Below are 12463 nucleotides of genomic sequence, written 5' to 3'. Positions count from 1 at the left end.
TATGAGATAGATATGCAATAGATATATAGATAGATAGGAGATAGATAGATAGATAGATAGATAGATAGATAGATAGATAGATAGATATGAGATAGATATGCAATAGATATATAGATAGATAGGAGATAGATAAATAGATATGAGATAGATATGCAATCGATAGATAGATAGATAGATAGATAGATAGATAGATAGGAGATAGATAGATAGATAGATAGATAGATAGATATGAGATAGATAGATAGATAGATAGATATGAGATAGATATGCAATAGATATATAGATAGATAGGAGATAGATAGATAGATAGATAGATAGATAGAAATGAGATAGATATGCAATCGATAGATAGATAGATAGATAGGAGATAGATAGATAGATATGAGATAGATAGATAGATAGATAGATAGATAGATAGATAGATATGAGATTGATATGCAATAGATAGATAGATAGATAGATAGATAGATAGATATGAGATAGATATGCAATAGATATATAGATAGATAGGAGATAGATAGATAGATAAATAGATATGAGATAGATATGCAATCGATAGATAGATAGATAGGAGATAGATAGATAGATAGATAGATAGATAGATAGATAGATAGATATGAGATAGATAGATAGATAGATAGATAGATAGATAGATAGATATGAGATAGATAGATAGATAGATAGATTTTCAGAAAGCCATGCTTATATTTTCTAATACATGCTGGAGATCTTTCCGTAGTCCCACGTCTTTCAATGGGCACAAAAAGCATGAGGAAAAAACAACAACAGTAAAATAAACAAAAAAGACATCTTATATTCACTTGACATTTTGTGGTCTTCCTATTGCACATCTGCCTCCTCAGACTGGGTTTCCTCTACAGCAGTAATTTATATTGGAGGACACCGCCTACATATCTCAATTATTTCTGTATGCAGTTAGTATATTTCTGAAAGCGAACAGATTCAGCACACAGTGACGTAAATATTTCTGGCTTATGAGATTTTTTTTTTATTATGCTCTAAAAGCAGCATTCCTGACCATCAAAGCAATATTGTCATATAAAAATACTATATAACTGACTCATTTAATCGTGTATTTGGTTAATATAAGACTTTTTTAAAATAAATTGCAAAATTACTATATATCTGAAATAGTTTCAAGTACCTGATTAGCATGGACAGTCTATAACATTAAAACCTGAATATATCTGTTATTATGTACTAGTAAACTGTACAGTAACACGTTTTGTAAGTGTCTATGTAAAACTGCACAATAATACCTCTCTTGTGCTTTATGTAGTACTATATACTACTTGCGAGTCCTAAATGCTATAAATATTAAATGAAGATGAGCAGGTTTATATATATAAAAGTATAAGTGATTTACATATTGATCATGCCCACTGGTCTTGTCATGTTGGGGGTAACAGAGTCACACGTCTTTACTGGAGCCCTCCACGTTATTGATCCAGGGGTCAGAAACAACACAACCCACACCCCACATCTAACTAGAGATGCTTGGGCTCAGTTTTCTAAAACCGAGCCCACCCGAACTTAGAGGATCTGAGTAGACTCGCGAGCCGGCTCGGTATTTCACGCATCCTCGAATCTGAATCGAGGCAAAACGTCATTGTTGCGTTGTCGGATCTTGCGGGTTTTGGATTCCATAAGTGCCTCCCTCTCCAGGAGATCCAGCGCCATTGCTCATACAGAAACAGGGGTAGCAGTGATCTTGTCACTCTCCATTCTCCAGTGACATTGCTCAGTGCCATTGCTCACACAGAAACAGGGGTAGCAGTGTTCTTGTCACTCACCATTCTCCAGTGACATTGCTCAGTGCCATTGTTCATAAAGAATCATGAGGTGTAGCAGTGTTCTTGTCACTCTCCATTCTCCAGTGACATTGCTCAGTGCCATTGCTCACACAGAAACAGGGGTAACAGTGTTCTTGTCACTCGCCATTCTCCAGTGCCATTGTTCATACAGAATCAGGAGGGGTAGCAGTGTTCTTGTCATTCTCCAGTGACATTGCTCAGTGCTATTGCTCACACAGAAACAGGGGTAGCAGTGTTCTTGTCACTCTCCATTCTCCAGTGACATTGCTCACACAGAAACAGGGGTAACAGTGTTCTTGTCACTCTCCATTCTCCAGGGCCATTGCTCACACAGAAACAGGGGTAACAGTGTTCTTGTCACTCTCTATTCTCCAGTGACATTGCTCAGTGCCATTGTTCATAAAGAATCATGAGGTGTAGCAGTGTTCTTGTCACTCTCCATTCTCCAGTGACATTGCTCAGTGCCATTGCTCACACAGAAACAGGGGTAACAGTGTTCTTGTCACTCTCCATTCTCCAGTGCCATTGCTCAGTGCCATTGTTTATACAGAATTACGAGGGGTAGCAGTGTTTTTGTCACCTGACAAAAATTGACTAGAAATGGCTGGAAATTAATGTTATTGAGGTTAATAATAATGTCGGGGAAAAAAGAGCCAAATTATGTGATTTTAGAAAAAAAATAGGGATTTTAGAAAGCAAATAAGAATCCAAAACCAAAACACACGAGGGCAATTTTGCACAAAGTTAATCCAGATGACAGATACCAAAGGTGTGTCAGAATCGATGAATATAGTCTACCTAAAAATGGTGGAACTTCTGCCTCACAGCACTGGGGTCATGAGTTCGATTCCCGACCATGGCCTTAATTGTGTGGAGTTTGTATGTTCTCACCGTGTTTCCTCTGGGTGCTCTGGTTTCCTCCCACACTCCAAAACCAAAACACAGGGGTCAGTGTACATCTCTACATCTAACCCACCTGGGACAATACATTTATTTTTTAGGAACAAATATGACTATATGCCCTGAAGTGTGTAAGGAGGGTAAGACTGGTACAACCATAATTTATGGATTAAAGAATTGTAGAACCATGGCTCACTTATGTGGTCCTCTTTAAGGTGCATTTTTGGCTAGGATCACAGCATGTTATTGTATTCAATCTTCATCTCCTACTTTCCCGGAATGTACACAATCATGAAGTGTGCCGGGATAGAACATCCGATAGCCAATAAGGTTATTGGAATGTTCACAGCACCACAGACTATTGAAGATGTTTTCGAAGGCAGTGGCCTGTCCTCTTGTATGATTGTGCAAGTGAGGACAGGGCTGCGTGGGACAGGGGGCGTAACTATTGTGGGTGCAGGGGGTGTGGCAGCTACAAGACCCGGAGGTGAGGGGGGCATGGCAGTACCAGGTTGTCCCCACCTATGAGGCTTCCGCTTCCCCTGACATCTCTGCTGCCCACTGATGCTCCATCTCTGCACTCAGTAGAGCAGAGCGGAGCTTCTTCTGCTAATATAATAGCCTGGCACAGACTATTAAGAGCAACGAGAGGGCCTCACAAGGGTGGAATGACATAGCCAAGCCCCTACCCCAAATTTTGCCATGGGTCCTGGCGATGCTCTGTTCTGCCCTTGGACAGGAGCAGTATCATGACGTGAGGAGGAGAAAGGCAGTGGCAGAAACATGGTCTTTCAGCAGCACAAATTAGCATTATAATTACTATATACAGAAACGTTTGCACTCTTACACACGTCTCAATGCGCAGTTTTTAATCTCTCGATATACTCTGAGAATCAATCAAAAACTTCAGAGTGTCCTGCAGGATTGAGACCTGATACTTTCGCTTTATAAAAAGGCTTCCCTGACAGATCATTGGGAATTGGGATTACTATAAAATGCATGGCAAAAGAACCTTGTACTCTATATACCAGCGTCTCACCCCTGTGAAGAAATGGCTGCAGCAATCATTGTACATTTGTCTTGCACTGAAACTGGGTTATTAACAATGATCACTGCAGTCACCCTATTAATGCACAAGCCCCGCATACATTAGAGAACACTTCCCAAAAGGCCCAGAGGCAACAAAGCAGAAAAAGGAAGAAAAAAAAAATTCAACACAGCTGACAACTCCAGGAAGAAAAACAAGATTTGAAATTGTAATTCAGCAGTCGTTTGCTTCAAAATGAAGCCAATATAAATCTAGGATGCTGGGAATCTCATGTTTTTGTGTTGCCCTAAGGGACTGGGTGATGTCACGGCATGTCACCACCGAGCAATTGAGGAAGAAAACAATGCAGCCAGTGTTTTAATACCAGTGATCACAGCTGGGTTTCATTGGACCTCATAGCAGTTAGCATCCACACAGAGGAGCTTTAAAGTGGACCTATCTCAAAGGAGAGGCAGCCATTTTGTCGGATGAACCAATATTCAGCCTATCAATTCACTAGGAAATAGTGATGTCACTAGTTCCTAGCAAATCAACAGGCTGCATGTTCATTGGTCCAGCCCACAAAATGGCTGCCTCCACCGTGTGGAAGTGATGAGTAGGATTGAAGCAAGATTGAGATATGAACATTTGTTAGATGAAAGGAGCTATGATTGAATTAATATATAACATTTGCCCATGGGGCAAATATCACATAAATCGATTCCATAAACGAACTTTGGTTAATACAAGTTATTTTCCATTATATAGCTCATAGAGCATCATATTTGACAAACTGCCATACATATTATAATGTGTTTTTTTTCCCATTTATTAACATTCCTTATATATAGAACAGTATAAAATATTATGATTATACCTGTCCAGAAATGTCATGAGATATGACCAAAATTGTTTAGAGGGGTTGATGAGAAAAATAATCACACTGGGCAAAAGATACATATTGAAAAATCCCAAATTCTCCAAAAACCCCATCATTGTAACATAAACATTGGGAAAATCAAAATAAATATAAGGCACTTTATTGTAAGCCTAGGAGAACCAAAGAGTTACTCTGAGCATTTGTACTCCATTCCTGCCTGCAAATTATGGTCTGAGGACTAAAGTATTATAAATATTTTACACCGCAGTGTTTTTTATTATTATTATTTACATATTCATAATGAGCAGCTCTTTAAAGATAATACGTAGTCATACACATCAGCCCCTGCCCCATTGGAGCTTACAGTCTAAACTCCCTGCCATATAAACACCCTAGTGTTTGAGAGATGCCAATTTTGGACTGTATGAGGAATCTGAAGCACTTGAGACAAAATCCACACAGATAGGGCCCTGGTTGGAATTGAACCTATGACCCCAGCAGGGCCCTCTTAAGAACCTCTTGGGCCCCCGGGCACAGCAGTGCACCGGGGCCCCTATATATACAAAAATAAAAAAAATAATGATTATATATATGGGCCCTGCAGCCCAGGGGGGCCTGTCGGAGGCAGGAAAAAGAAAACCCTGAAAGAAAGAAGAAAATACTTACCGTGCTGTCAGCTGGCGATCCGGCTCCCTCCCTGGTCTCCTCCTCCGTCGCTTCGCAATGGATGTCGGGCGGGCGTGATGACATCACGCCCAACATGCACTGCCAGCGCGACGGAGGAGGAGACCAGGGAGGGAGCCGGATCGCCAGCTGACAGCACGGTAAGTATTTTCTTCTTTTTTTCAGGGTTTTCTTTTTTTCCCTGCCTCCGGAGGGCCCCCCTGGGCTGCAGGGCCCCCGGGCACCTGCCCAGCGTGCCCAATGGGAAAGACGGCCCTGGACCCCAGTGCTGTGAGGCAGCAATGCTAACCACTGTGCCAAAGAAAAAACATATGTGCCCTATAGCGATACCATGTCGACAATACTATATTCAGTCATCCCTGAAATATTGATAAGTACAATTAAGTTAACAGTGCAATAAATAATCATCAGATACTTATAGCTCCACTAAATCCACAGCACTGTACAAAGATCTCACATCAGTCCCTGCCCCTAACACCAAGAGAGACTAGGGTCAATTTAACCTACTAGTATGTTTTTGGAGTGTTGGAGGAAACCGAAGCACCCGGAGGAAACCCACGCAAACACGGGGAGAACATACAAACTACACACAGATAAGAGTATGGTCGGGAATCAAACTCATGACCCCAGTGTTGTGAGGCAGAAGTGCTAACCACTGAGCCACCATGCTGACAACTTCTCAGCATCAATTTAAACCAAAGTTATATTAAATTACCAGTATCTGCCTCAGAAAAAAAAAATCTGTTCTGTTTATTTTAGTGCTTGGGGTTGTGGGCAGGTTAGGGGGTTTGTGGGTTAATTGTTATCTTGTAAATAAAGATCTAAAAATTCAACAAATCTATTAAAATGCTTCACAATTCCTGGCTAGTTAGAAAAAGATACATTTTGCAAACTATATACTACCCGTATGTAGCCATTGAAGACGTGGTGACAGAAACAAAAGTAAAGTTATATAATGATTTATTTCAGTGAAACAGTGTGTCCCTCCCTCTGTTCTTTGTGTCTGGTTACATTTATATGAAGTACTTACATGCAATATATTCTATTAAGCACTCTGGCCTTTGCAGTGCAGAGCTCACTTGTACAATGATTGTTAAAAATCAATCTGATTCACAGAAAAACATTCAGAGAGTCCCTAATCCATGCCTTTTCTCTATACACTGTCGGAGAAGCTATCTGAGAATCAATCTTTTCAGTCACCAAAAATTGAATACCTCACCAAAAAAAAAAAACCTCAAAAAACCTCTCAGGCTAAATGCAGATGCCAATTTAATTACATTTGAAGTAAAAAGTTCTTCCTGGCAATAAGACCGAAAAAAGATCACACTGACATAAGCCAAGTACCTAGTTCATTTGACATGCCAGAAAATTCTCTTCAAGATCTTTAGAATTCTACAGCATATCCTGTTAGAAGATGAAACTGGATCCAGTTCAGGAAGTGCTACAGCTGCTGGAGAACTAATGATTACGTGTTTGTTATTGGGAGCAGCTATTTTTCACACAAACAATTGACAAATCCAAGACTCTAAAATGTCACTCCGAAGCATAATAGTTTTGTTACATGTAAAAAAAAAAAAAGTAGCTTATAGCCATTTAAATCTCTCGATGCAAACGTGAAATAATGTTGGAGGCGTTATATCACAGACCATCTGTATGTCTCTAGTGATCTGGATATTGTTCTGCACATTAAACACAAATGACTTCCCCCACAAAGGCCCAGCGCTATAATGTTGCTCATGACCGTGTCACATGTACACATAGAAGCTGGAAGAGTGAGGACGAAGATCTGGGGAATAATTTAAAACAGAACTACACATCATAGGGCTAATATGACCAGTTGTAACTAGGAACTTATTAGGATATACTTAAAAAAAAATGTGAGGTGACTCTCAATGTTATATCTTCCAGGTAAAATACTTTATCAATCAATAAATAAAACAGAAGTCTTGTAAACTCCAAGCAGGTTGTAAGGTGAGGCGCGAGTTGTTGGATCAATTCTGACTGAATCTCAAATAATTCAAGAGGAAAAAATGTACGTCAGGCAGGGGATTATGTGTAAAAAAAAAAAAATCTATATTTCAGCCCTGTGCTTAAGGGAATAAAATCAGAAGTGGTAGATTAAATAGTTAAAATGATGATTTTATAAAAAGAATAATGCAAAGCGATCTAACGCTCTCTGTTCCTGAACATTCCGTTTGTACATTTGTGTATAATTATATTTTGATAGCACTAAGTGACCATTCCAGGTCAGAGGGGTCTATTAGAAACCGTTGGAATTACCTAGGAGGCTTCCTCTATGGTGCCTGTAGAAAGGGAACTTTTTTTTCCCTTCCTAAACCAATGCTATGATATTGCTCACAGGTGGTTGGGAACAAAAAAGCCTTTAAGAAGGGAAGCCAAGCGAAGACAATGAGCCTGATGCAGTGTGACTGTCAGAGGAAAGAGAAAGCTGGGGGATTGCTATAGCAGCCAATGCAGAACAAAAATGCCTTCACAAAAATAGAAAAATAAAACTATCTTACGCCCACTTGCACCACACAGAACAAATAGTGCTTTTATTATCAATGTGCACCAAAGGCTCAACATGGTGCTGCAGCTTGGACTCTAAGGGGTATATTTACTAAACTGCGGGTTTGAAAAATTGGAGCTGTTGCCTATAGCAACCAATCAGATTCTAGCTGTCATTTATTTAGTACATTCTACAAAATGACAGCTAGAATCGGATTGGTTGCTATAGGCAACGTTTCCTCTTTTTCAAACCCGCAGTTTAGTAAATATACCCCTAAGGAAGAGATGGGTTAATAAACAAACGGAAGACCCTAATGAAAAAAAAAATCACGTTTTTTTCCAGCCATATTTTGTTTCATCATTTTGTTTTAACCCCTTGCGATCGAGAGTACACAGCATCGAGCTGCAACGCAGAGACCCTCGGCAGGCAAGAGTAGGAACATTAATATCATGTTAAATGCATCAGCAACGGAAAGTGAAAAATAGTGAATTATGATCTATTTCTATACCATGACATATAAACCAAGAGCTTTATCCACAATTTTTATCACAAGGGATTGGTGGAAATGAATCTACAATATATTAAACTCAGCGTAGAGCAACAGTTAGCCCAGAAGGGCGACATGTTGAGTGTATAATTACTGTACCATGTCACCAGTGTCAGCTAGAACACAGGGTATGTTATCTTTTCTCCTATCAGTTCACTGATGAAAATGTAGCAGAACTGGATAGCGTCAATAATAATATCTATACAGATGCGGGGATAGCAGACAGACACGGGTATAGCAGATCCACATAACAGGTGGTAAAACAAGAGATAGCAGACAACATGTTACATTGCTGGACAACCTGCAGGAGAAAAAGCCCCTCAACTAAATTAGGACATGACACTGCCAATCTCAGGTGACAACAGACCATGTGATTGTGAGTGTGCCATAATCTGATCAGGCCCTCCTGGCGATCAATGGGTTAACATGCAACAATATGATATTGAATAACATCCGTTTGCATTGACGGTCTCAGTTCCGTTGATGAACGGTTATTGCCTAAGTGGTTTATATTACATAGCATGTATTAAACATCTGTAAATGCAAAACATTGTGTCATTATTGTGAACTAGGTTGCTCTGCACACTTGTTACAATGAGCTAATGATTACACACACACATATAAATACAAATATATATATATATATATATATATATATAAATATATATATGTATATATATATATATATATATATATATATATATATATATATATATGTGTGTGTGTGTTACATATATATATATATATATATATATGGTATATACACATAAATATATGTATAGCACGTCTATGACCCATGCACATGATTATATAAACTAAAGTATGATGTAAATGTACCTTTTTGTGACATTTCCTGCACAATTGTCAGATCCATCACCACTTGTGGTATAGATGAGTACATTGAATTAATTCTCTTATTTGACTAGCTACTGCTGAATTCTTCCCCCCCCAGGGATACCAGATAAACCAGATAGCTAATAACAAAGGTTCCTGTTCCGTGTTGTATAATTGTGATAACCTTATATGGAGCACCTATACCAAATCTTGTGGGCACCAGATGAGCTCTGCAGAGCCATGTACTGCCCCCTCCTCTCAGCATTTAATGGGTTAATAGTGCATGCCAAGAAAAGGGGGGGGGGGGGATATAGTCGTGATTGAGAAGCTTGAAATGCTACAATAATGTGTTATTGGAAGCTAATAGAATTTAAAGGATCAGTGGGAAATGATTGTGCTTGGGGGGGAGGGGGGGGGGTGAAGATGAGTAGAGTGAGGATCAGAGGGACATCAAGGAGGGATAGTAAAGGTATGAGCTATAGACACGTCAGGGGCAAAACAGCATAAGCAGGAAGTGTGTAGCTTATACAAACTTTGGGTGTCAATAATTAGTTTCATATTCAATTTGTACCCCATCAAAAATATGTCATAATAATCATCATTATTATCATCATCAGCCCATTTACCATTTATTCTAATAGACCTTCTCTACCTCATTAACCTTTAAGCTACCTGCCTCACTTGCCCCCCAATCACCCCCCCCCCACCCTCCTAAAGAGAAATCACAAGAACTTACCGATCTGGATAATGTTTGGAAAATTGGGGAAATTCACCCCAAGCACTGCCCCTAGAAAGCTGGTGCAGAAGAAGGCAAGGATGTGCTGCATATTTCCTTTTGCATTGGCGGAGAAAAAGATCAGCCCTACTTCCCAAGCAAAGATTTTTGTTTCTAGGTGTTTTGCTGTCTTGCGGATGGAAAGACCCTGAAGTGTATAACCCGGCCTTCCTTCCTATAGTTGAGGTTCCGAGGAGGTTGAAGGGAAGATGGGGAGGGGGGCACAGAGGGGGCACCGAGAAAAAGCTGTTGATGCTGTTGGGAATTTTTGGTGTTTTTCTCTCTCTCTCTCCTTGGTGCTGAAAACAAGGCTTCTGTTCCTGCTCTTTCCTGGGCTCCTGTGTCTTCCCGCTACACTGTGCCTCTTCCTTTATCCATCCAGCGCTTAAAATGCTGTTTTAACATCAACTGACAGAAGGATTAACTGAACACAGAGAGAAAGAGAGAGAGAGAGAGAGAGAGAGACCTCCTCATTCACTCACACAGACACACAGTAGCACATACATTACTCTCTCTCCACACTCCATCATGCTAATGTGCCGTTATTACTGTAGCCAAGCAACTGCCTCACATTCCCCAACCCCTCTCCATCCTCCTGATAGGAGCCAATGTACTGTAGCTAAGGGTAATCTCTTATCCTCCTGTCCCTAATACACCCCACACCCTTCTGTACTGCTCACAATAAGTGCACCCCCTCCTCCCTCCTGTGTCACAGTGTCACACAGACTCTCCTCCCTATATAAAGGAGTGTGGTCTCCCCTATGTGATAGACACTTATTTGTGCCACTTTGACGGGGAAACCTAGTTGTCAGCAAACACCTACCCCCTCCTGGACAGTAGGGACCATTATCAGTGTGTATACGCCAAGTGATAAATATTTACACTTGCTGGGGCCCCTGTGACACACCATAATGAGCAATGATTGATTGTATATTTTTATTATTCTGCTTACTTTAATGTGTGCTTCATGTATGCTTCCCACTCAGAGTACATGTTATTGTGGAACATTTACATTTTACGTCTCTGCCTATTGATTTAGGTCTGTGTTTAGAATAGATTGCGATTGTGCAGTGTCAGTACACATTGAGGTCTGTGGATGTGTGTGATAGATGGGTGAGCTGATTTCATTTATTGTATAGCAGAAGTCTGTGAATGCCTGTATGGACCATATGTAGCAGCATGTTCTGATTTATTAAGTGTGTACTATAACTTATCATACTGAAACTTTCATTGGTTATACAGCTAGGGGTGTTGCTTACCTGTGATTCATGTTTTGTTGTTTAAAAAGTCTTCTTAGTCATAGACATGGGATGTTACAATATTGTATTTATCAAGATCACAGGGCTTTTGAGAGCAGCTCTTCATGACCCTTTTATCATTTTGCTCTTTCTGTTTTTGTTTTGTTTTGTTTCTTTGTTGTTGTTCTTTTGCTTTTACGTTTCTGAGGAATGTGTATCCAAAAGGCAATAATATTATAATGTATCTCGAAAAGAATAAAAAATAGTAACACATTTAAAAATAAAAATTTGCAGGTAGTAAAATATATAAAAAAAGCTGCAAGTTCTTTGGAATTTTTCCCAAATAGTAGAATGAATATCCCTGCTTCGCTCTAAAACAGTGATATGACTCAAGATTTCGGGGACCTAGTATAGCATTTGTAACCGCACCCCTTCAACACCTATATGAGTTTCGAAAGAGCGGATTGGGCCAGAATGAAGTGGGCCAAAGTAGGAGAAAATCCCCTCTGATTATTGCAACACAGGAAACACACAGGGACTGATACGGTGTTGGATGTATGCAGGGGAGGGCTGGCAGATTTTGGCCCAGGGGGCAAGAATCAATTCAGCAGCTTATTTTAAAGAAAAAAAAATGCAGGTGGCCCAGTGATCCAGCTCAAGGTAGCCCACTGTGGGACTGGCCCCGGGGGGGCGCATGCCCCCTGACCCCAGCCCAGTCTGCCACTGGATGTATGCCAGTCTGTTGAGTGTATCTTGCATGATATCGCTCTGCACATTCCCAGAAAGTGAGTGGATCCATATGTACCTATGTAGACTTGTGTGTATCTGACACATATGCCCATGCGCTTGCAAAGGCTGGACATAGAAGTAAAGGGCTGCACGGCGGCTCTGTGGTTAGCACCTCTGCCTTACAGCACTGAGGTCATGAGTTAAATTCCCGACCATGGACTTATCTGTGAGGAGTTTGTATGCTCTCCCCGTGTTTGCGTGGGTTTCCTCCGGGTGCTCCGGTTTCCTCCCACACTCCAAAAACATACTAGTAGGTTAATTGGCTGCTATCAAATTGACCCTAGTCTGTCTGTCTGTCTGTTTGTGAGTGTCTGTATGTATGGGAATTTAGACTGTAAGCTCCAATGGGGCATGGACTGATGGGAGTTCTGTGTACAGAGCTGCGGAATTAGTGGCGCTATATAAATAAATGGTAATAATAATAATAATAATATACTGCATGCTG

The 12463-nt window shown here is 40.3% G+C and overlaps 1 protein-coding gene across 5 annotated transcripts in view; it reads right to left on the bottom strand.

The window, feature by feature from the left end:
* GRIA1 (glutamate ionotropic receptor AMPA type subunit 1) overlaps positions 1–10615 on the bottom strand; it is a 185833-nt gene extending 175218 nt beyond the window's left edge. For 2 of the 5 annotated variants that reach the window (XM_075210106.1, XM_075210108.1), the window contains exon 1: positions 9953–10611. In XM_075210106.1, coding sequence (XP_075066207.1) covers positions 9953–10043 — 91 coding nt within the window. In that variant the 5' untranslated portion in view covers positions 10044–10611. Of the gene's footprint in view, positions 1–9952 lie in introns of all 5 variants that reach the window. The other 3 variants (XM_075210105.1, XM_075210107.1, XR_012691416.1) reach the window with 2 other exon arrangements.
* Positions 10616–12463: the final 1848 nt, after the last annotated feature.

Source organism: Mixophyes fleayi, chromosome 4, assembly GCF_038048845.1.
Source record: "Mixophyes fleayi isolate aMixFle1 chromosome 4, aMixFle1.hap1, whole genome shotgun sequence".
In the NCBI taxonomy this organism is placed as follows: domain Eukaryota; kingdom Metazoa; phylum Chordata; class Amphibia; order Anura; family Limnodynastidae; genus Mixophyes; species Mixophyes fleayi.
Note: the sequence above shows the minus strand (reverse complement) of the source record. Positions and strands in the feature narration are given on the sequence as shown.